General features: G+C 33.0%; 5 protein-coding genes across 5 annotated transcripts; 3 read left to right on the plus strand and 2 right to left on the minus strand.

Moving 5' to 3' along the window:
* Positions 1–459: 459 nt before the first annotated feature.
* TRIADDRAFT_63834 (expressed hypothetical protein) lies at positions 460–2,417 on the plus strand (the record flags this gene model as incomplete). The annotated part of the gene is made up of 5 exons (XM_002111371.1): positions 460–492; positions 619–723; positions 1,190–1,264; positions 1,424–1,991; positions 2,250–2,417. The coding sequence occupies 4 exons, from the start codon at positions 460–462 to the stop codon at positions 1,820–1,822; spliced, it is 612 nt and encodes a 203-aa protein (XP_002111407.1). The 3' UTR covers positions 1,823–1,991; positions 2,250–2,417.
* Positions 2,418–2,938: 521 nt separating this feature from the next.
* TRIADDRAFT_24699 (uncharacterized protein) lies at positions 2,939–4,606 on the minus strand (the record flags this gene model as incomplete). Its single annotated transcript, XM_002111871.1, has 3 exons — positions 2,939–3,165; positions 3,674–3,988; positions 4,423–4,606. 3 exons carry the CDS (start codon positions 4,604–4,606, stop codon positions 2,939–2,941), a joined length of 726 nt encoding a protein of 241 aa, XP_002111907.1.
* Positions 4,607–5,968: 1,362 nt separating this feature from the next.
* TRIADDRAFT_55397 (uncharacterized protein) lies at positions 5,969–7,171 on the plus strand (the record flags this gene model as incomplete). Its single annotated transcript, XM_002111372.1, has 6 exons — positions 5,969–6,000; positions 6,320–6,398; positions 6,496–6,555; positions 6,710–6,804; positions 6,908–7,019; positions 7,112–7,171. 6 exons carry the CDS (start codon positions 5,969–5,971, stop codon positions 7,169–7,171), a joined length of 438 nt encoding a protein of 145 aa, XP_002111408.1.
* Positions 7,172–9,616: 2,445 nt separating this feature from the next.
* On the plus strand, positions 9,617–18,603 carry TRIADDRAFT_55398 (uncharacterized protein; the record flags this gene model as incomplete). Its single annotated transcript, XM_002111373.1, has 19 exons — positions 9,617–10,514; positions 11,424–11,513; positions 11,635–11,712; positions 11,829–11,925; positions 12,035–12,217; positions 12,830–13,034; positions 13,347–13,475; positions 13,588–13,644; positions 13,764–13,910; positions 14,033–14,181; positions 14,828–15,201; positions 15,305–15,449; positions 15,822–15,959; positions 16,810–16,917; positions 17,175–17,259; positions 17,475–17,591; positions 17,725–17,805; positions 17,904–18,151; positions 18,372–18,603. 19 exons carry the CDS (start codon positions 9,617–9,619, stop codon positions 18,601–18,603), a joined length of 3,561 nt encoding a protein of 1,186 aa, XP_002111409.1.
* Positions 18,604–20,441: 1,838 nt separating this feature from the next.
* Positions 20,442–22,199, minus strand: TRIADDRAFT_55399 (uncharacterized protein; the record flags this gene model as incomplete). Its single annotated transcript, XM_002111872.1, has 8 exons — positions 20,442–20,574; positions 20,741–20,813; positions 20,900–20,978; positions 21,170–21,279; positions 21,410–21,468; positions 21,617–21,669; positions 21,761–21,846; positions 22,106–22,199. The coding sequence occupies 8 exons, from the start codon at positions 22,197–22,199 to the stop codon at positions 20,442–20,444; spliced, it is 687 nt and encodes a 228-aa protein (XP_002111908.1).
* Between the last annotated feature and the right edge of the window lie 1,044 nt (positions 22,200–23,243).

Genomic DNA, 23,243 nt, shown 5'->3' on the forward strand with positions numbered 1-23,243 from the left:
AGCCTTAGAAAACTTTAAACTGAAAGTGACTGCCAACAACATGGAGTACGAATAATTCAAAAATCTGTTAATTTTGTGTCTCACAGTATGTACTGTTATACCTTTCAAGACATACAGTAGAATAGAATTAGTTAAGTTTATTTAAATCGTTTACTACTGATTCTGTAAAACTAAATTTTCGTATGATATGAGTAACTTTTAAGGATAACTATCGAAATAATATTATTTATCAATTTTTTGAGTAACTACGCGTTCTCCAAGGATATTGATATGGTAGAACTACAATATCATTGAATGAATATTAATTTATTATATAGTGCATAGTAAGATTAGCGCTACTGTCTACCGATATAGATAACAATCAAGAGCAATTAAGTTAATATAAATTGATAACTATTGAGATTTCCTGGCGATTTCAAAATAAATTTTGAAATCTGACATAACTACAATAAACTCACAATGACTACTAAAGACACCTTACATGGCCATTGGGTAAGAAAGATTAATTATCCTTTCATATAAACTATAATTTTCAATATCAATATAATGTAATAAACACCCATCAAATATGATATGCATTAATTATATTATTTTAATCTAATATTATTACATTTACAGCACCCGCGCAGACATTTTACTAAAATCGCAGCTAATAATTGGAATGATCGCTTTCGTCATATAGCAAAACCCCCACCACCAGTAAAATTTGCTCAGCGATCGGAGGTAACAACAATTGTTATACCATTGATAGAAAAATGTAATGTATTTTTGATCAACTGTTTTAGCGACGTACTTTGTTCTTCTGAAGTATGCTTACTTGTGATGATACTTTCACTCTAGAATAGTATCCATTCCGACTGTAATAGCTAGCTAGCCATAGACCCTAGATAAATATTACAGTGATACCTTAGCTTACATTCTAACAACAGATAATTTATGGCCCCGGCAATGTATGCCTCTTTATCGTTTGATCGAATAAGATATTTTAATTTGATCCAAATAAACCATATTTCTGTTCTAACAAAGTGCACCAATTTCTATGCAATAAAATTACAAGCTTTTGTTGTAAATACACCACACTTTCGTAATATAACTTGCATGTCTTCCGATCTGAAGTAAGATAGTAAAATAATAAAACTGATATAGACTGGCTTACAGTTTATTTAAGTCTTTCACTATTCCACAATAGGAGGTGCGGCAACATCGGTTCTCGTTACACGATAACAGACATACATTTTCCAAGGAAGGAGCATATTTTGAAACGGTAATGTAACTTAAAACCTGTATAATACTATTTAATAATATTGCCATAAATAAGTACCCATACATAGTAACCCTAACAGTACAATCTTTGGTTATTGTATGAAGCTAAGTTTTAATCATTTAGTACTTTAATATTAATCTTGCAATTTCTTTTATTCAGGCATTAGGTAAAAAGAAATCTACTACCGGGACTCAGTTTACTTCAACTCGTAATCTAATCAGCTGGCATGGGAATAACACTGATGGTTCTTTACTGTCAACATATCGATCAGCATATCGTAACGGGACCGAAAATCCAGCATTAGATGTATGCACGCAGTTTATTAAATCTCAAAAGGCCGCAAAATTGAAACCACAAACCCAAACTCAGTCGGATTATTCGTGCGATCCATCAACGATGGCATTAAATCATCATGCAATCAGTAGACCAACAACTTCATTTCAACCTCAGAAAAGGCGATTAACTAGAAGACCACAGAGTGCAATGTCACTTTGCAGGAGAGACACCTCTAATTTATTAAAGTGGGATATCAATTCTGAAAAGTCTCGTGAAACATGACAAAAATGCTACAATATCAAAGTTTTACATTTAAATGATTGCTTAAATTAACCAAATATCTAGCCTATAAACTATAACAGTTTTGACAATCTGATTTTGTTTGACTTTGAGAAATTATAATTAGAAACAATAAGTTAATCTTACAAGACTATGCAATTTTACGACATAAGTATATTGCTTTCTTCTTGTACTGTATATACTCGTATACGTATATATATATATATATATATATATATGTTACTGAAATCTCTAAGCCATACCGTAATTCAAATTTCTATTCTAAATAATGGTATATGTCACTGACTTTCGGCTTGTGGTCATCAAAAATTGTTATGACCACTTTCATTTGAATTTTAGAAAAAAGGTATTTCATTAGTAGGGATTATCAATATCAGGTCATTTAAACATGATAAATACCTATGCATATCTCTATTTCAAAGGTTATATCTGATATAATAGTAATAATTACAAGCAGGTGTCTGTTTAACATTTACATCCGCCTATCTATATAGTAAGTTCGAATATCCTACAATCGTCGACTATAGCAAATCTGTCCAAATTCAGCGCAATTAACTCAAATACTGAAAATAAATACATTGTCCAATCATAATTTATTTAAAAAATTTAACCTAAGCCTCAATAAGCATATTAGTTATTAAGTAGCAATCACATGGATGACTCTCTTGCAAAAACAGATCTTAATATATTGATCAATAAAGCCAAACAGAATAAAGCTAACAGTAGTTTATAATCACAAAGTAAAATAACTGAGTTTAGGGTTTGACAAATCATCTAAAGTTACTAGTAATCTATTTACAGCATTACTCAATAGCAAATTAACATTTAGGCTTTAACATAACAGTCAAAGCGATGGTATTTTTACCTATGACTAGTGTATAGCTTTGTCCGGCAGCGATTAGACGAACATCATTTTCCTTCATTGCCATCGTCAAATTTGCGGTTGTTAAGGTAGCATGTGATCCTGTATCCATTAATGATATCATCGTCAAAGTAATTTCATAAGTAAATACTATAATCTTTAACATTTAAATTGCTATTTCAGTACATTTTACAAGGACATGGACTTTAAAATAAATAACTTAAAAGCGCTGTAGTTCAGTTACCTTCGTAAATCCAAATCCATATTTCTTCGCTACTACTACCACATTTGACAGTGCAATTTGTAGCTATACGCAACTGGCATTCTGTTTCACTGAACAACATTAGCTCATTCTGCTTATTTACAGTATTGCGGTTATTATCAATCCATTCTTTAAGTGAAAAAGGTTCCTTCACTGTAGTTTCTTCATCTGGGTGAAAAACTGGATCCTGTATTATCGAATCTATATTTGTAATTGTTCCGTAATAATAAACATAACATTCAAGATATTGAATCGATACCAAAATTGGATTAAAAAAATTAGAATACTCGTATTAAGGCGATGCAGTTCTCTTACTATAAGCACCCATCACTAACCGGAAATGTGCTGCTCTAATACTTAAATCTACGGCCTAAGCTTATGTAATAAGCCCTACACCATAGTTAATTCTCTAACTTATACAGTATGCAAATGCCACCACAAAATACAGTAGATGCTTACTCCATCCTTGATCTGGATGATATTTATTACAGGAGATTTGGTATAAAATTTGTGTGCAGCAATGCCTACAGGTATGGTACGCAAGAGATTTTTGCTTTCTACAGTACATAAGATAGAGGTTAAAAGAAGATCCTTCGACCTCTCTATCAAGGTACAAATTCCTATCATGCAAAGTATGCATTCGATGTTTACAGAAAAATGTTGTAGGTCAAGATTTTACGATTGCTTTACAAAATAAATCAATACACACTCTTTCCAGGTTTTCCAGTTTTGTATTCTTCTGATGCAAAGTATTCCTTAATTATTGGAGCTAACTGACAGCCAAGATCTTCACAATGAAACCATCTTTCGTATAGAATATTGTTATGCGAGTTACCATCCTCACAGTAATATCGTAAACAATCCATTTCATGCATACGTCGTTCGCGTTCAATAACAAGGCCAACAGTACTTTCAAGTCGTTGTGGTGAATGAGGAATCTTGCGAGGTAGTAAGAATATCTGACCTTCCTTTATGGGAATAGATTTGAACTTACCTTTCTCTATAATGTTCAAACACATGTCTCCTGCAGTAATTAAAGTAAAATGTAAGTGCAGTATGAGCGATTTTCACCAATATTTATAATAAAAGCAATACAGTACATTATCATTTAAGCACAATAGATTACACGATTTGGTTTAGTTGATCAGCTTTGCACTCTATAAGCTCTGCACAAATTTGATTAAGCCTATCTACATGAACTTTTGCTGTATGATGTAGGAAAATATTTGTCTAGCTACACCTATGATTGATGGAAATTAGTACATAGCAATCAAAGTGTACAGTAGCATAGAGCTGATCAATTCAATCACGTACTGCATCAAGTTTAAGTTTAATAACGCAAAATACTACTGCATTCTGTGCACTTGTAACAGTCATACCAAGTTCTTAGTATTGTAATCAAGCAAGTCAATCAAATTTTAACACAGTAACTATAAAATGGCGTGCAGACATTGCTACCTCGAATCATGTAGAATAGCTCTTCGCCTTCTTCAAGATGGTAATCTTTTCGGTTATTTGGTCCACCCACAAACATAATCTTGAGTTGACCGGCACCGAACAACAATTTATTACAGACAGGAGGCTTAAACGAGGATTCATTCTCATCTATCCACTTTGTAAGAGCAATGGTTTGGCCGGCCATACTCTATTTTTTAAAATGGAAAAAAATTTTCCAGACTGAAGTATGGAACAACTTTTTACTACAGTTAATGTGTATGGTACAGCGTTCACTACGGTATTTGAATACTGTACACTACTGTATTGTACAAGTGGGTCCGTAGTGTACAGTACTGTATAGTACGGTATACTATACAGGGTACCCTGTACAGTATAAGAGTTAATAAACAACTGATATTATGTTCCCTAAAATATCAACATTTCATCGCTAGTAAGGCAGAATGACTACATTAGCAGCCATTTTTACTTGTCATATATTAGATCACTGTTAATACAGAGAGTTGGTTTTCCATATCTATGACTGTTACTACTGTATAAATACTTTTCGATTAATATTGTTATATTATATGACAGTTAATCAACACAGTACTGATATTACGTTTAATAGAATACCAGCAGCATTTCATAACTAGTAAAATTGAAGTAGCAATGATTACTGTATGATGATAATTACATATGATTGCTGTTGTCAACTTTACTGATGTACTCGATGCATTATCATGTTCAGTTCTTGCTGAGAATAGACAACTGTTAAGATTTAAACTTTATTCAGCATCTCTTGATGGTTATCTATACTTCTTCATGTTTACCCTGAGTAGAACAGATGCATTTCTGCATCCGAACCTCCTCTTACAATGAAATAGGACATTATAGGCATGCTATATGTAGAGTGCAATCCCTGAATACCAGCATTTCATAACTAGTAAAATTGAAGTAGCAATCATTACTGTATTATGATTATGACTTATGATTGCTGTTGTCAACATTGCTGATATACTCGATGCATTATCATGTTCAGTCCTTGCTGAGAATAGACAACTGTTAAGATTTTAACTTTACTCAGCATCTCTTGATGGTTATTTATACTGCTTCATGTTTACCCTGAGTAGAACAGACTGCATCCGAGCCTTTTCTCACAATGAAACAGGACATTATAGACATTCTACTGCATATGTAGAGTGCAATCCTAATATGATGAGCCAGATCCGTTATAGTTATTGAGGTAGCAAGATGGACAGGATTGGACCAATGACGAACTGTCATAACTGGAATCACGTATAGACGTACAGACGTACAGACGGTAGCGAATTTCTTTCACAAGTCTACAGTGTGTACAGCCTCACGGACTACAAGTGTCCTGTAGAGTACGTCTCTCTCTCGGTAATAATTAACGGGTGTTTTAGTAGTTCCTGATGGGCTGATTGCGTACACTCATACTATTTTAGGATGTAGCCATGGACTCATAGTCTTTTAAGAGGGTACAGCAGTCCGGCCATCCACCTCCCTGACCACTTTCAGGAGGAAGAGGAAACGGTTGCAACTTAGCATGGCTGCGTCCTCATCACTTAACGCGATGCGGTTATGGTTGGATAGAAATATTCTCACAAAGAGTATGGAAATCAAATCTGTTTTATTAATGCATTGTACTGCTATTAATAAGAATGATGCATGTTATTAATCTCCTTATTCTACAATGCAACTACTTTAGTATGGTATCGTGGTAAATATACGACTGCTACCAATAGACTTGTGCAACGTTTTAAAGCAGAGCCAAAGTTGATCAAAGCCAACAGAAATGAACGGTAGCTAGACATACAATAACCAATTTTATTATCTTTCAATCAATATGAATAATTATTTAGAATCGACTGATTTCTATGTCATCTTTTTTTTTTAGCTATCAGGCTATAACTTCCGATGGTAGAATATTTGTTTGCTATCATCCTGATAAGAAATTTCCTATTGAATATACTAAGGTAAACGGACGCCTCCAGCTGGTTGATAATCTGGTTGAACTAATCTCTTCAGATACATTATTTTCTATAAATGAATTACTTTGGTTCCTTAAATTAGTCACTTCAAAAACTGAACGACCCATGGGAGAATATGAACGATACTATGACGAAGGCTCAGGTATGTTTCGTAACTTGAAGAGGATTTAATGCCTACGTTTAGAACATGCTTGCATTGATGTTCTGCTAAAGTATTTGTTAGTATACTAGAATCCGTCACATTGTAATACCTGATAACGTATGAGTGCTTTTTAATATCCCTACGCTTGCTATAGATCCAGGAATCACTGCGACTTAAAGCTGATGAACCGGGAATTTGGGGGAGTAAATTGCTTGGCCGATTGTTTAATATTAAACCATCCGCGGTCAGGTAGGTCATTGAATCACCTTAAACGATAGGATTAATTATAAATCCAATAGAACTGATTTTAAGTTGATTTAAGTTTATTATGCGAAAATATTCACAACTTTAGGGAACATGTTCGATTAACCAAAGAACAAAGGAAAACTCTAGAACAAGAAAATAAAGCCTTAAAATTTTTTCGCCCACATAAGAGGAGATTGTACAGAAGGTTGCTGCATCTAGTAAGCCAATGCAAATTTTTATACGACAGAATAGCAAATAAGTTTGCAATATCTTATAGCTAAATCGATATATTTACGTTTTGTAAATTTAGCACCGGCGTAAACGATTAGAAGAGGAAGCTGAAAAATTGAAATTTACGGGTCAACAATAAATTCTATATATGATTAATACAGTACTTGCATCACATATCCAAAAGCACTTAAGCCTGTTATAAAACTACCGTAAATCTATTTATTATCCTGAATCATTCAAGATAATCCTGTTAAATGATAGTACGCAAGTAGTGAATCACTGTTTGCTTATTCAAAGTCGGAGAATTACAATTTGAATGTTAGTTCTAAAACTGTATTATTGTACCATTCTTATTATTTAAGCTAGAAAATTACCAATATGCTGCTTTGTTTCCAGAATCGAAATTTAACCTTGTTAAAAAAACGGCCGAGTACGTGAAATAGTACACTTTCTACTTGCAAATAATAGAAACTGTAACAACGCCAAGATATATCTATCTTCTAATGTCAAGAAAAATACATTATTTTCAATCTTATCAAATTCATTGTGGAAATTTTCAATCTCTGCGTGTATCATTAATAATAAGATCGTATCATAGCGTATGCAGCCTTTAAGTATCTCTAATCCTGCCTTGCACCGAGAAAATTGTTAGCTTTGCAATACAGTTCATGAAGTGTAAGATCCCTGTTTCGGTTCATAGCGAAGGAAAAAAGATTTTCACCTTATCCATTTAGTGTACTAAACAAAAGCTTATTGCATAGAGGTATGCATGTGCAGCTACTCATATATCTTAGTTTGTTGTATGAGTTGTAGGTACTACTTCATGTAACGAGGAGCAGGTGTTAATTTAAATACCTAGTATAAAATATCCTGCGTATGAGATATCAATTTTGCCATTTATGACCAGCTGAAATTCGTAGTTCAATTAGGACCACTCATGCAAGAAATGGGGGAAGTAAAGTAATTTTATTCAATTGATACCATAATAAGATTCAACGTTTATTATACTATACTTTCACAAAGGGTAGTGGTCTTAATTGACACAAATCAGTGTAAGATCAAGATCTAAGCGCAAAGATAGACTACTGAGGTATATTCTAATCCAGCAACAGGTTAGAGGATAAACTATGTGCAAGCTCATAATACGAAGTTTTCCCGGATTTGTAGTACTTATTAATAACCAGCATTTACGTATATAGCGCAATAACTTATCGGTAGTCAATCTATGTTGTATAGTTGCAAACGGCTGCTACCGTCGTGAGTTATAATAGCAAGGGCTTTGTACGCGAGGGTGCTTAGTGCTCACTCTTGCTTACTGAGCATTTGTTCGTACATTGAGATAAAAGGAAATTTCCCTTTACTTCCAGGGTTGGGTACGCTGTATCTTGGACTACTAGTTTAGATGCACCTAGTACCCGTATGTCTGTAGGAGCTCTTTGCTTAGTTTATTCATTGAGCTGTCTTCAGCGCTGCATCCAATGACTTATTATTCAGTCAGTCATTGCAACTTTTCAGTCCTTTTACTCATCGAGGTAAAAGGAAATTTTTCATTTCACTTCTAGGGTTGGGTATGCTGTATCATGGACTTCTGCTTTAGATGCACTTAGTAGTCCATGGCTGTAGGAGCTCTGCTTGGTTCATTCATAGAGCTGCCTTCGCACCGCCTGCAGTGAGTTATTATCCACGCAATCATTGCAGCTTTCACTTCTTTTACTGTAGACATATGGAGAAAGCTTTACTACGATTAAGCACATCGAGGTAAAAGAGAATTTTTCACTTCATTTCTAGGGTAAAGTACGTATGTTGTATCAATGCATGGACTACTACTTCAGATGCACCTAGTAGTCAATGGCTGTAGGCGGTTTACTTGGTTTGCGCGTGGAGCTGCCTTCACCACCGTCTACTATGAGTTATTATCCACGCAATTATTACAACTTTCAGTCCTTTTACTGTGGATATATAGAGAAAGCTTACTGCGATTAAGCACATCGAGATAAAAGGAAATTTTTCCCTTTGAATCATAGCCTACTACTGCCAATGCACTTAGTCGTCCATGGCTGTAGGATCTCTTTTACAGGCTAAAAAAGAAGGGAGCTCATCCAATCCAGCAGGATAGCGATCGGACGGACTGAACACTAGACGAAGCCGGTGTAACTAAGTAACAATTGTATACGACCCACTGTACGAGCCCATTGTGCTGTTGCCATTGTTACCACATCTCCTAACAACAAATGACGCCTGTGTAAATCAAAACCATCCTTAATCTCCCATGTAATAGTCATCAAGATCTACTGACATAATCGATGATCTTAAAAGTTGATTCCATTAATAATTGTTAAGAGAAATAGAAGAGAGTCATCGTTGAACGAATTTGTAATCGTGATGATTGTACCGGTAGATACAAGCTGCCACCGTGAACAAGTTTATCAGTAGGATCTTGTCTGCTGGTATTTATCCCATGACGTCTGTACAAGATCGGACCTATCAATAATAATAATCATATCTCAAGATAATCATCATAGAAACAGCTACTTTTGGAATTTTCTAAAGGCTTTCACTTATACTGTGGTAGAGATCGATTAAAATGGGCGATAAAACAATTTATTTTTTCGATCAGATCGATCCAAGAAAGGATAGAATTCGCCAACGGAAATCTACAGTCGATTTGCCTCCATCATTACGACAAGGCTATGCTAGAGCAGCAGAATTAATTAAAAGAGCCCAAATTAATCAGGCTAGTGTGCATTCTAGTGGTGATAATAATAATCAAAGTAGTCCAAGTAAAGAAATTAATAAAGCGCCGACTGAAGACACGAGTAAACCTACAAACGAAGTCAAGGGCAACGATTGGCGAACCTCTAAGGGTTACTTTACTGGCGAGAATGGTCTTAAATTTGCAGAATTACCAGTTATACCCACTGAGCAATACGTTCAGGTTGGCCTTGCTAATAAAAATGAAAAGTACGATCTTAGAAATATTGAAGAAGAAGATACTCAACGATTTCTATTAGAAGAAGCTAAATTTGCTTTTCCCGGTGTCTTAGTCCAAATTAGTAAATTATTAAATCTTTTCCATGATCAGAATATCATTATTCAGATTCCTGATGATTTAAGAAAGCAACTCTTCTATACATTTAATCAGTTATCTAAAGATGCAGTTTATAGTAAGAGGGAATGGCAAACGGCAATCTATCGAGATCTAGCTCTTGGACAGAAAGAAGAAGCCGAAAATGCTAAAGAAGCAGAATCCCATGGTAAAAAGCGGTCTAAAGCTAAATATTCACGCCAATCACGAATCAACTCTGAAGATAGTACTAAAGATGACAAAAATAAAGAAGTACTAAAATCATCTCTTGTGACCAATAATACTAATAACAATAATATTAATCGCAAATCGATGAAAGATAATGAAGGTAGTCCCAAAACGGTCACTATTTCGGATCGAGGCACTAGATTATCTACAACTCGAGATAGAACACGATGTAAGTGAAGAGTATTATTCCGACTTGTTCAATGCATAGCGTAAATACTTGAAGTAACGATTGTTAAGAATTTTCGTTTGCTAACTAGTTGCATTCTGTAACTATATCATTATTATCTCTTTATCGTCGATTTTAATCTGTTTTGGTATTGACATTATATTATACTCCAACAGTCGAATTTGTCGATCTATTTCCTTACGTATCCCTTATCTAGCCAGATTACAATTGATTGAAAAATTTAGACTATATTTAATTTCCATTAAAAGTGAATTAACCCTTTGCATTGAATGATGAATTCCTTTATTAAATATTGCTGTTATCGAAATGCATAATTATTTTTCAAAATGCTATCAAAGATCGATATACTATTAGGCCAATGCATTCTACTGTAATTGCTTAAATTTAAATCAGAATTGTAATTATTTTCAATATATTCCCGAAAAATTAATATACTAATAGCTAGTTAAATTGAAATAGTTCAAATACATATTACAATCTCTAGCATTATTTCAAGATACCGTTAAAATGATTGACATATCGTAAAGTTAGTTTAGCTGAAAAAGTGTTAAATTTACATTGGAACACAATATTGTAAGTATCGTATTTTTTCACAGCATTCTGTTTAAATTACTGCAATTGTGAAAATATATTTTATACCGTGTAACCATTTACAAAATCTTTTCATTTATGGGCATTTAAGTGTATTATCATCGATTAGAATTAGGGTAGATCACTTTTTCTAATTACTATACTTAGTATATTGATACAGGCTAATAATGATGCATTTTGTAAAGATATTATCTAATATTAAGACAATCGTTAAATTAAAACTACTTAGATAACAGTTTATGATGTTTTTACTATTACTTGAATAAAATTAATTGCTTGTTCATGTTATTTCCTATTAAGCGTTTGGAAATAAGCCTGACTATCGAAGAATTGCTACTAGTGGTGGTCGACCATTGCCTAGAATGATTGGAGAAGAAGCAGAATCTGAAGGTAGTAAACAAATTTTGATCGTACTTCTTGATACTTTGGCTTTAATGAGTAAGCAATCGACCAAGTTAATGAATAAAAAAAAATTGCTATGCTTTACTTTATACTAAATATTTTCAATTAGCGGGCCACGGAAGTATCACAATAGCCACCAATAACGTTATTTACTTTTCAATGCAGTCAAGATGGTGCCATGAGAATGGTAATATATAAAATGAAATAGCAAGACTAATCATATTATGAACGCAATCAGAGTAATATATGGTAATGAGATTGCTTTCTGAAACAGTTCGCTTTCATTTTATTTACCCACGATAGGATGGATTCAATATTCCAATATTAAAGGAAAAGAACCAGAACAAGAAAGTGTAGCAGAATGGCTGAAAGCTCGCTTAACTCGCATGATAAATCAAAGGTATGACGACTTAGTTAAATGTTATGCTTTTAAGTAAATAATCGCCGGTTATATCTGTTATTGCTATAATAATTATTATGTATGACTGGTTGTACTTATTCTATATAAGAAATCAAATGTTGGATGGAGCAAAAGCTCGTGGAGAAGATGGACCATTCGCTATTCGCTTTTATGGCGAAGCTCGCGATCGAGCTTTGCTTCGATTAGGAAGGCCAACTAAACGAAAGATACTTGAAGAAAACAAACGTCAAAAATTTTGGACAAGATTGCCAGACGGATGTCAAACTGCATTGTATCCAAACTATTACTTCTAATAACATCTATTGGAAATATAGTATATTGAATTTCATCATTTTAATATAAAAAATCAATTAATTAGCAAGGTATGCCTGTGACCAAATTTTTTAAATTTATATCATTTCCGGTTTCATTATATAGTATGACCGTATACAAGTATTTATGATAGATACATTTTTCAGAAATTTGTTTCATATAATTCTGTTCTCTAGTATGCTAGTTCTATACTTTAACTATCTTTATGGAAGAATAACTCTAATGCAATTTTTAGTTCCTAAAGTTATTTTATTGTAGTAAACAGTATTTATCATCTCGAGCAATTTTAAAGACACAGACTTCTGTAAATTGTTAATGCTAGACTACCAAGCTATAAATCAAATATTTGAATATTAATTTTACATTTAAGGTAATTTATTGTTATAATCAATGGTATCGTAACGATAATTTGCATTCATAGGAAAATTTTTAGATGATGATATGGAATAATAAGTAGGATTGTGCTACACAAGCTTCTACTAGAATACTAGAATAGAATAGGTTACACAATGATTTTAGGTGTAAGAATTATCTATAAATTGTGATTTGACCTTAATTCCAAATTAAACAGTTATCCTACTGGTAAAATTGCTGTTCTTCAAGCCAATTCAGGCCTGGGTAAACCTGGGCAAGGGTGTTATAGTTTTATCTACGACGATAATGAAGAACATTCCTTAATTGGGTATTCCGTCCCATCGGGCAAAGGCTGTTGCTACAAGAGTAACAAAGAATTTAAATTTATTTGGAATGATCAAAATTATACTCTATTTGATGATGTAAGTTTTCAAAGGCAATTGCCTAAACATCAAGATATTTCCTGCATTTTTATCTACTATAAGTAATGCCAATGACTTCGATTGTGATTCTTAAAATTGATTAAGCGTATAATGGAACGTTTCCTATTTACTATCTTTCATCAATAGGACGGCTTGACATCTCATAAAAATAAGTGGCCAGCAATTACTAAGAAATTGCAACATACTGTCATCATAAATGTAAATGAAAGCCATAATGACATTTAAATGCTATATTTAATGTAAATTTAGAGAAAAATCAATTCATTTAATTACTACTTTCTCTCATGCTAGCTCAACGAGCATCTTGTTCTGCGCTGCCATTCCAGCACTCATATAACACTACAATATAGTAATGAACACGAAGTGATCAAATTTAATCTGGGCCTTGTTACAAGTGCAAGAAAACCGCCAGAACATTTGGTAAATTTAATACTGAAACAGATCATTTAGAATCTTCTTGATATATTGTAGTTTTACTAAGCTTTTAGTTGATGAGTTTGATTCTAACTGATTTTTTATTCTTATTTTTTAGTCGGATTTAGGCTATTTAAAAACTAATTTACAATTTTCATCTGATACAGCAGCTGCAGTAAGTTTACATTTTTAATAAGATATATCTATATCAAAGACCTGTTACCAAATAAAATGAATCAGAATAATTGTTAAGCTAAATTTAGCATTTCCTTGCTTGTTCATGTTTTGACTTAGTCTCGAAAACCTCAACTGAATCAAACTGGCGGAACGAATACAATATCACCCCCAACATCGCCTACTTCAGGAAAGAAAAAGTCGAAAAATAGAGGCAGCAGTAACGACAGCATAGAACCTACTAGATCTCTAACGAGAAAGAAAACAGTAAGCAGAAACAGACTTATAGGAACAGAGTCTAACAGATTCAAGGATTATTTTACTGAAAATCAAGGTTAATGATTAGATCTATTTTCATGACTAACTTGCCTGTCTCGGATCTGATATAGTTAACGCGCATGGGATCAGAATTCTTAAAAGATGAACCTATATTTGATGAAAAATATAAGGATTTAATCAAAAAATTTCCAGAGCTACTACGAATGGGTGTAGAAACTCGTGCAGATCGAGAGTTGTATCGACTACGAAGAAAGATTAGGTACGAATCTTGCTATCGATGAAACTGCTAATAAGGAATATTTATATGATATGAAGATATATATAATTATCAAGTTAATGAAGACGTAGATATTATAGTAATAGAGTTAGTATTTAATAAGAGTAATTAAGTAAGCAACTGTGTGCAACCCATTATTTGCGTCTAGATTATCATTAATATTCACAACAGAGTAGAGCTGATGAAAGTACCAACTACTAATCATTAAATAATACTGTTGCCATCATTTAAGATTTCTAATTTAATTTTTACTCTGGACTACATGATATCAATTATATTTCATGATTAGTCTTCATAAAGCAGATTTCAAGATGTATATCATTGATTCATAAGATACTATTTAATTGCAACGACTGCATACTGTGATCATTAGATGCTAAATTTTTCAGTTATAGATGATATAAAGTCATTAAAAACTATCAAATCAAATGTACCATCGTTCCTATCAGATATAGCTTGATCATTCTTAAATGTATAATGCCTGAAATACACACATAAGGGTTGCTATACTATCGAATTAGTGATAATTAAGCTGGCTATTGATTTAGATTTTGTACTAGTATCATTTCATGAATATTGACAAAATTTAAACGATATTTTACTGATAATGATCTCTATGATACTACAGGACTATTGTAGATGATTGGCTAGAATACTATCGATTTGCAACCGATATTAGCTCACCATTTATGAATTTTAACCCTAATCCTGCTATTAATTCTACTCATCCTCGAAGTAAATCGGCTCATCATAAATTTCGAGTGGCTACGACAGTCTCTAAGATTGTAAACTTATTTTCCAAGAGTAAATTCAGTAAATTTGTCTCCAACTCTAATTCTTTCGACAATATCAATACCGATGCCTTACGAGTACCTCGATCTTGCTCTGCACCCCCTATTCCTAAGCGTTTGCAATCACTTATTCGTCCTAAAAGTGCACCATTGAAAAAATTAATAAGTAAATCTGATACAAAATTGGCAGAAACAAATAATGCCGCTAAAAGTATGTTAAAAGTGGATTTTTAGATTTCATCATAGCTTATATAAAATCAAAGATTTTATTTCTTAATTTATTAACTATAATTATGAATCTTTGCTAATTCTAGATGAAACTGATGCTGCAGATTCGGAAGCAGTTACAATTCGTTTAGAAGGTGATCATGGTGTCAAAATTATCGAAGCACGACCATCATCCCCGTTATCGGCAAATCTCCAACCTAGGAATCGCCTGAATAGCCCAATTAATCTAGAGTATGTTATTTTAAATTCCCAGTCGGTAGTTGTATTTGACATATAATCTGAATATAAAGATAGTAATATCAACAGACATACTAATTAATCCCCATTAATGGATTGATAATCATTCAAGACAAACTATTTTCATCCATTTCTTCTTACTAAATATCGAGAATCATGCTTCAGTAGACATTCTATTCTACCTATTTCGATGATTATTAAATGCAAAATTACTTTGATGTGCGGTGGGTATTTTTTTGCCACAAAAATAACAAATTTGATGAATATTGTATCCTAGTAATTTTCTAACAAGTCTATGATTACTAGATAAACATTACTTTAATTCTATTTCTTTCTAATAACGAATTATTCACTTGCCTCATTTAGCCCTCGCTTGCCATCCATTTTGGAGGATGGTTCCGTTATTAATTCAGAAATTATGGCACGGCGAAGTATTACTCCTAGTATTGCTTGTCCGATTATGATTCGATCGTCTTTGCTTGGCCAAGCACAAGAGCAATGCAGGTTACTGCCCATATCGATTTTATATCGATTTTGTTAACGTTATGGTATAGCTTTCTGCCTAATCTTTAGGTTTGATTAATCAAGTAGGACAATGTAGTTATTTCTCGAACAAAATTTATCAGTATAATTGCATGTACTGCTACTTCGCCATTGCTTAATTTAGGAAGTTATCGTTCAATACCTAATATCCCATGACAGTGACTTTGATTGATTTTAATTAGACAGCGATTCAGATCTTAGTCCGCGTATTCCTTTAAATTCGTGTGTTTTACTGATAAGTATTCAAATTTACTACAGTAAACATTACTACGTTATAATTATCGTCTGGTTGTAATCATTTTATAGATAAAGTCTAATAGAATTTTCATTTAATACCGTAGATTATTGCAGTATTTTCAAGCTATTAATTCGATGTATTAAAATTTAAATTTACTATACTAAACATTACCATACTAAATTTTATCGTTTGGTTGTAACCATTTATAGATGAAATCTAGTGGAATTTTCAATTAGTACCGTAAATTATTGTAGTATTTTCAAGCTATTAATTACACACATTAGAATTTAAATTTACTGTACTAGATATTGCCATGTTATAATTTACTATTTAGTTGTATTTCTTTATTAGATAAAGTCAAATACGGTTTTCATTTACTTATTAGTACTATAGATTGTTATAGTATCTTCGGACTATTATGTAGACCTATCAAATTTTCTGATCTAGCCTATAATTATTTCATAGACATGCCCAAGCAAATTACTATTTTTTTTTTGTTTTAGAAAGCCGCATTAGATACAATTTCGTTTACATTATCAACATTTCTCATCCCTTAATTGAACGTATTTATAGGTGCAGCCCACATAAAATTCCTTATGTTTCAGACTTGGAGTTTGATGAATTTATTAATAAGCAAACCTACCCTGGGCAATTGTTAATTATTAATGTGGTCTCATCGATGTAAGTACATCTAAGAAAATGGCAACTGCTTGTTAAAAAAGGATTTAGCTAAGCTTTATTATCATTTTATAAAATACTTTTACTTAAATCATCTGAGATAACAATTTAGACAGATAATGCGATATCAGGCACATTAATGTATTCGTTTTTCCCTATCGCATAGCTTTATGAGTAAATAGTCTACTTACTCATGCAACGAAATTCGGTCAATTCTTTCAATATTGTTAAATACTTATGACTTCCTCTCATCCCTGTAGGTTTCCTGTAGCAAATAAAGATAAAGAAATGTTAGAGAGGATTTATTATTCCATGAATCGCAATAGAACCATGCCATGCCAACAGGTAAACTATTCATCTCTAATTTGAAGGCAACTTGTATTTCATTGACTGGATTTATAACCACTTTCTACTATTACAAATTCTCTGCAAAATTTTACTTTCGAGTATCACCTATTCAAATATAATATACGAATGATTGATATGTGCAATTTTGAAAATAATTATAGTATCATTTTAAATTTAAAGAAGTGAACGAAAATGATTATTATTTACTATAGGCACGCCGTGATATTTTCCGATTATTGAAATATGATATGGTATCTGCTACTAAGGGCTGCGATCACTCTGTTCCGATACTACTAAAGCGACATCATGTAATACCAGGAATGTTTTTGGTATGCTTAAAGTCAATCGTAGAAAATTCTATCAATGATACTGAAAAATAGCAATAAATAGAGTATTAGTAGTCATTTACAGACAGGTTAATTAAAGAGCAATCTGGTTACATTTCATCTAATCTACTTATAGATGTATAATCATGGCAGACTAATATTCGCTGATCATATCTTAAATGGCTACAGTAGCGAAAAGAAAGATTTCATGAAACAGGTAACCTATTTGTGTCCTTTTGCACTAGTTTCATGTACCAAGTTGAGCTAAACATTATAATTAAGTATTACTGTTGCATTCTCTCCACTCTTCTATAGGTTATCATTTGTCGAAAGTTAGCTCTTGAAAAACGCTACTTACCGCAAGATTTTAAATTTGCCTTGGAACGAGGTAAGAAAGGAACTCGAGCGCCATGGGGTGGAGATATGGGCACTGAAAATTTTGCCCACTGGAATAACATTTTTAAGCCAAAATCAGTCAAAGGAAGTTTCTCACATCTACCCCGTATACCATCAGCATTATCATCTACCGATAGTGATACTGTTACAATTCCACAAGGCAAAGGGTAAGGAAAAATTATGAATAGCATGATAATTAACTAGCAATACTTGAGATTTACAAATAGCAATGACGTAGATTTAACTGTATACATACAGACATGAGGGTAAATAATAAACTAATCTCAACGATACTAGTAATATAGATTTTTAAAATTGTGATGATGCCTGAATGAAATTTACAACCAGCGTACTAAACTGAAATTATTTTTTTCTGGGAATTTATAGCACAACTATATCGGCCACCAAATTTATTACCGTCAGTCTATCTTATGATGATGAAATTTTAGCACATTTGCGGAAGAAAATGGCACAATCAGAATTTCAAACAAGTCGCCAATCTCCTCTACGTGAAGTTTCTTCTAAACCTGATAAAAACCAGAAAGAACGTCCAGAAACGCAGCTTTCAACAGCAAGAAAGTCGATCCATAGCCTTAATGCAGCTAAAATTCGTACATGATTATTAAATAAATTTGCCGATGCCGTAGACTTTGAGCACAAAATAGACCTTAATCTTTATTCTTCTTGTCTACTAATCGGTATAATTCCATTATAGAAATATATCAACATTATTTTTTCATCGCTTTTCGTTTAAATAATATCATGTAAAAATTTATTTCATTTTGTAATTGAGCTCTATTCTTGACTAAATCCGTAAATTATGATAGTATAAAAGTTTTTTTTCCATAACATTGACTAATACAGTACTGTATACTACGACTGAAATCAGATATTCAATATCAAGACTATCATCGAAGCCTTAAAATCAATTTAATTGATGGCTTATTTTTTTAATAGTCCTAATATTGTATGCACACATCTACTAGAAATGTTGATGCAGTCTAGCTGACTGCTGATGAACGTTATTTACAGTTAGTAAGCTTTTTAAATTATATACAATATGATAGGATAATTGAATGGATGGATTTATTTTTGATCATTTCTATAACGTGCAAATTATTGTCTATCAGTGCGTAGCTGACTATTATTTTATCTTCAAATCTAGGTTTGAAAGAATAACATATAAATGTGTAACTAAATTAAACGATAATTTCGTTTACTATGATACAATACGACAATTTTTGATTAGTCATAATTTTCAAAAGCGAAATCAGACTTTAGCAAATTTAATATTATGTCTCAGTTCATTTTAAAAAATGATTAGGCAAGCATATGTTTATGTACATATAGTATATCTATATCTTATTTACATCTTTATAATGGTAGAAATTTCTGAGTTATTGTAGTAAATTTTGACATAATCGAGCTTTGTATTTGATGCGCAACTGTACTTGTAATAAACAGCAAGATATATATATATATATTGGTATCTATTTCCTCTATATATATATTGTCATTTATTCTCTCAAGCCTTGGCCAATACTCTCATAATATCGTTAACCCATGCAATAGCTCTTTGTCGTCATAGATTTCTTCATCATCGCAGCGGAACAGTATTAGAAACTCCCTAATTTTTATCACGTATGACTATTTACGACGAAGAATATCTTTTACGACAGTCGAGATTGGATAGATAAAGAATAAATAATCTGCAAAACGATAGCTATAGCACATTAAGGAGAAAAAAATGGCTTCTATTATATATATATATTATTACAGATATTATGCATGTAAACGTCAATTTTCAAACGTGGGCAAGTTCCTTTATTTAAAATTAGCAATAAGAGTTAAAAAATACTTTATCTTGAAGTGCAAATGTTATTGTAATTCAATAGCACAAAGAATAGAACAGACTGGTCTGTTGTATAACTTGTATATTACAAGATGTTTAAAAGATGCCGTGTATGGTTATAAAATAATATTCAAATATAAACACACTTTGATACCGCATATAAAACATTTTGTGACATAATATGATGTAATCCTATTCATTACGTGGTATGTACAAAATAACATTTGCTTCTGCTGATATCACAGGAGCAAGGGTAGAATTTTATTATTTCTATAGCAGATTACAATATATTGCCTTAATTCCATATTCCATGTTCAAGTTATCGAACAAGGTCTATATTCAAGTCAAGAAGAAGTAAATAATGTCAGGATTGTAATAGTTGTACTGTATAAGTTAAGGATTGCAAAAAAAAACTTATAGAATCATTCAGAATTGTCATCTATAATTAGCTTGGGCTAACCAAATATAATTGGTAAAGGCAGTATAGGCATGCAAATAATATTATGTGCTAGGGAACACGGTTACTTCATATACGGAATTATTCATTATTTGTACGTAGCGCAAAAGCTGACCATGATAAAATGAATACCAGGTTCCGTTGTCAATTACTTCTTTTTCATTTTTAAAATTTGTCCAGGCGATGGATATGGTCTTTGTTGAAAAAGTGGTCCATTGGCAGTTTCATCAACGCCAGTTTTTGCTTTGCCTTCCGCTTTTATTCCACTTGACCAATTTCCCCTGAAGATAAAATTTAACATTTTTCTTACTATTCTTTGCTATTTTTGCCATTAGATTGTTGTAACCATATACTTGTATATTATACAAGTTAGCGTTAGGGGTCGGTATAAGTCGGTGTTGTTTGAAAAGTAAAATTGATTGTTTGATATATAAGGCTATAACCTACCTAGGAGCATCGGAGTAGCTCGATGGATCTAACGGATCTAGTTCATCTGAGGATCTCGGTTTGTATTGATGATCTAGGAAGTAGACGGGAAGCGGGTTAAAATGTTTAAAATTGATGTCGTTCGACGACCAAGTCGAGAAAGAATATTCACAGATATACCTCTCCTTCGAGGATTTTGCTTAGTATACGGTTTGGGTCTATCTTTGGCCTGCTGACGCCTATTTATATCAGGCTTTTCCTTATTTAGCAAGCAAGATTAAAATAGAGGCACGATTAGGCCAACATTCGATACCAATGGTATTTTGGTGTGGTGGATAAGAAATGTGTATGGCATTAATTATTGACTGTAGTTTAGATCTACATTGCATGTATTAATCATTTGCTCTTCATGAACTATATGATATGCAAGAGAGAAAAGTTTCATTTTACCGGCATCTTGAAAGTGTAGTTAGGATCATGACCAAGTGCTTCATGAGTTGGAATTGGCGTGGCTAGAGTTGGCTGAGGTGGAGTTGATGGTAGTAGACTTGAGTCCAATTCTATAATATGGACGTGATAGATCGAAAGCAGTTATGCTATTTCTTGATTCGCTTTTAAGATAGTAAAGTCTATACAGTTTAATACTATGGCAAAATGATTTTAAATACTCGCTCATATTTTGCAGCAAACCTTTTGGTAAAGTCCAGGAGACTTCGTTGGTAGCAGTATTCCAATAATAGGGACAGCCACTGTATCAATATTGAAAAGCCATGGATAATGAAATTTAGTTGAATACAACCATTGAATATACATGCATGGCTTGATCAAGGCAATTATGACGAAGATACGTTGCTAGGTATCATCCAAATGAGTTATTGTAGCTATTCAAAAACTTACGAATTGGCATCATGGAGCATTTGCCACGGTGGAGGTAGATGATGTAAATTTGGCTGTGTGTGAGATAGCAAGAAATACGCTATTTCATTGGTATCAATAACACTATTGCAGTCAATTGATCGATTATACGTAGAATTCTCTTACATTGGTGGTCTGAAATTGCTCCTGTCGTTGAGGATGCTGATGATGTTGTTGTGGCTGTTGTGAAGTATTCTCTTCTTCTTCTTTTTCTAAAGCATACATTAACCATATAAGATCAATCAAGAATGCATCCATATCTGATCAATTTTAACCTCTATCTACTGTCATTTACACATCATAGCTAGTGATTGTTCAATGCAACGAATAGGTAATATGATGATTTAAAAAAGACTACAAAATTCCAAATTCTCCTAAAGAAATAATGGCAAGAGAGTCTACGATACTGGATCGTACTCCATTCTGCACGGAGGAGAAGTGAAAGTTCAGTGGATGTACTCTCTTGCTTACTTTGGTTGATGATCCCTCGTTTTTGCAACTTTGCTAGCAAAGCAGGAGGAAGAGATGGATAATTTCCCTCTTGCTGATGACTATTTGTCGACATCTGGCCCAATCCACATTAATATTCTTCACTTCCGATGGCAACAATCATCATCAACGATGCTAATGGCGATGGCAATCCCGAGATGATGTCCGGTAACCATCAGCAATCCGCCAATACATTATACTGTAGTCTACAGTGCCATGCACTGTAGTCATTTGGTCAGCTTTCAATTGTTGTGGGCAAACCTAGAAATTATTTCTCCAAATTGGAGAAGGAGCCTTAAAAGGCAGACTAATAGACATATACATTATACAGCCTATAATTAGGAGTATATTATGATTAAGAATGATGAATAGCATCCATTTGCAAGCAGAAAAGTGCCAGGTTTGGTCGATTGAAGGCAGACTGATAGACATACACAGCATAGAATTATGAGTATATGATTAAGAATGATTAATAGCATCCATTTGCAAGCAGAAAAGTGCCAGGTTTCGTCGATTGAAGGCAGACTGATAGACATATACAGCATAGAATTATGAGTATATTATTAACAGCATCCATTTGCAAGCAGAAAAGTCCAGGTTTCGTCGATTGAAGACAGACTGATAGACATATACAGCATATAATTAGGAGTATATGATTAAGAATGATTAACAGCATCCATTTGCAAGCAGAAAAGTGCCAGGTTTCGTCGATTGAAGACAGACTGATAGACATATACAGCATATAATTAGGAGTATATTATTAAGAATGATTAACAGTATCCATTTGCAAGCAGAAAGGTCCAGGTTTGGTCTACTACTGTCACTGATACTATATATATATATATATAGTAATATTCGTTATATATCACGCCTCACTACTCTTCTAACAGCAAATATTGTGTAACAGATAGTCTTTAGTTTTTACTCCACTGTACTTCTGCGTTGCTGCTCTAGATTTCAGGAGGAGCTCAAGGCAGACTGATATACGGTTTATAGCACTCATTCGTAGGTATTAACAGCAACTACGGTGTAGCAGTCTTTGGTTTTTACTCTACTTCTGACTTGCTGCTCCAGATTTGAGGAGCCAAAGACAGACTGATATGCAGTATACTCGATGAAT

Source organism: Trichoplax adhaerens, genomic scaffold, assembly GCF_000150275.1.
Source record: "Trichoplax adhaerens TRIADscaffold_4 genomic scaffold, whole genome shotgun sequence".
NCBI lineage: Eukaryota > Metazoa > Placozoa > Uniplacotomia > Trichoplacea > Trichoplacidae > Trichoplax > Trichoplax adhaerens.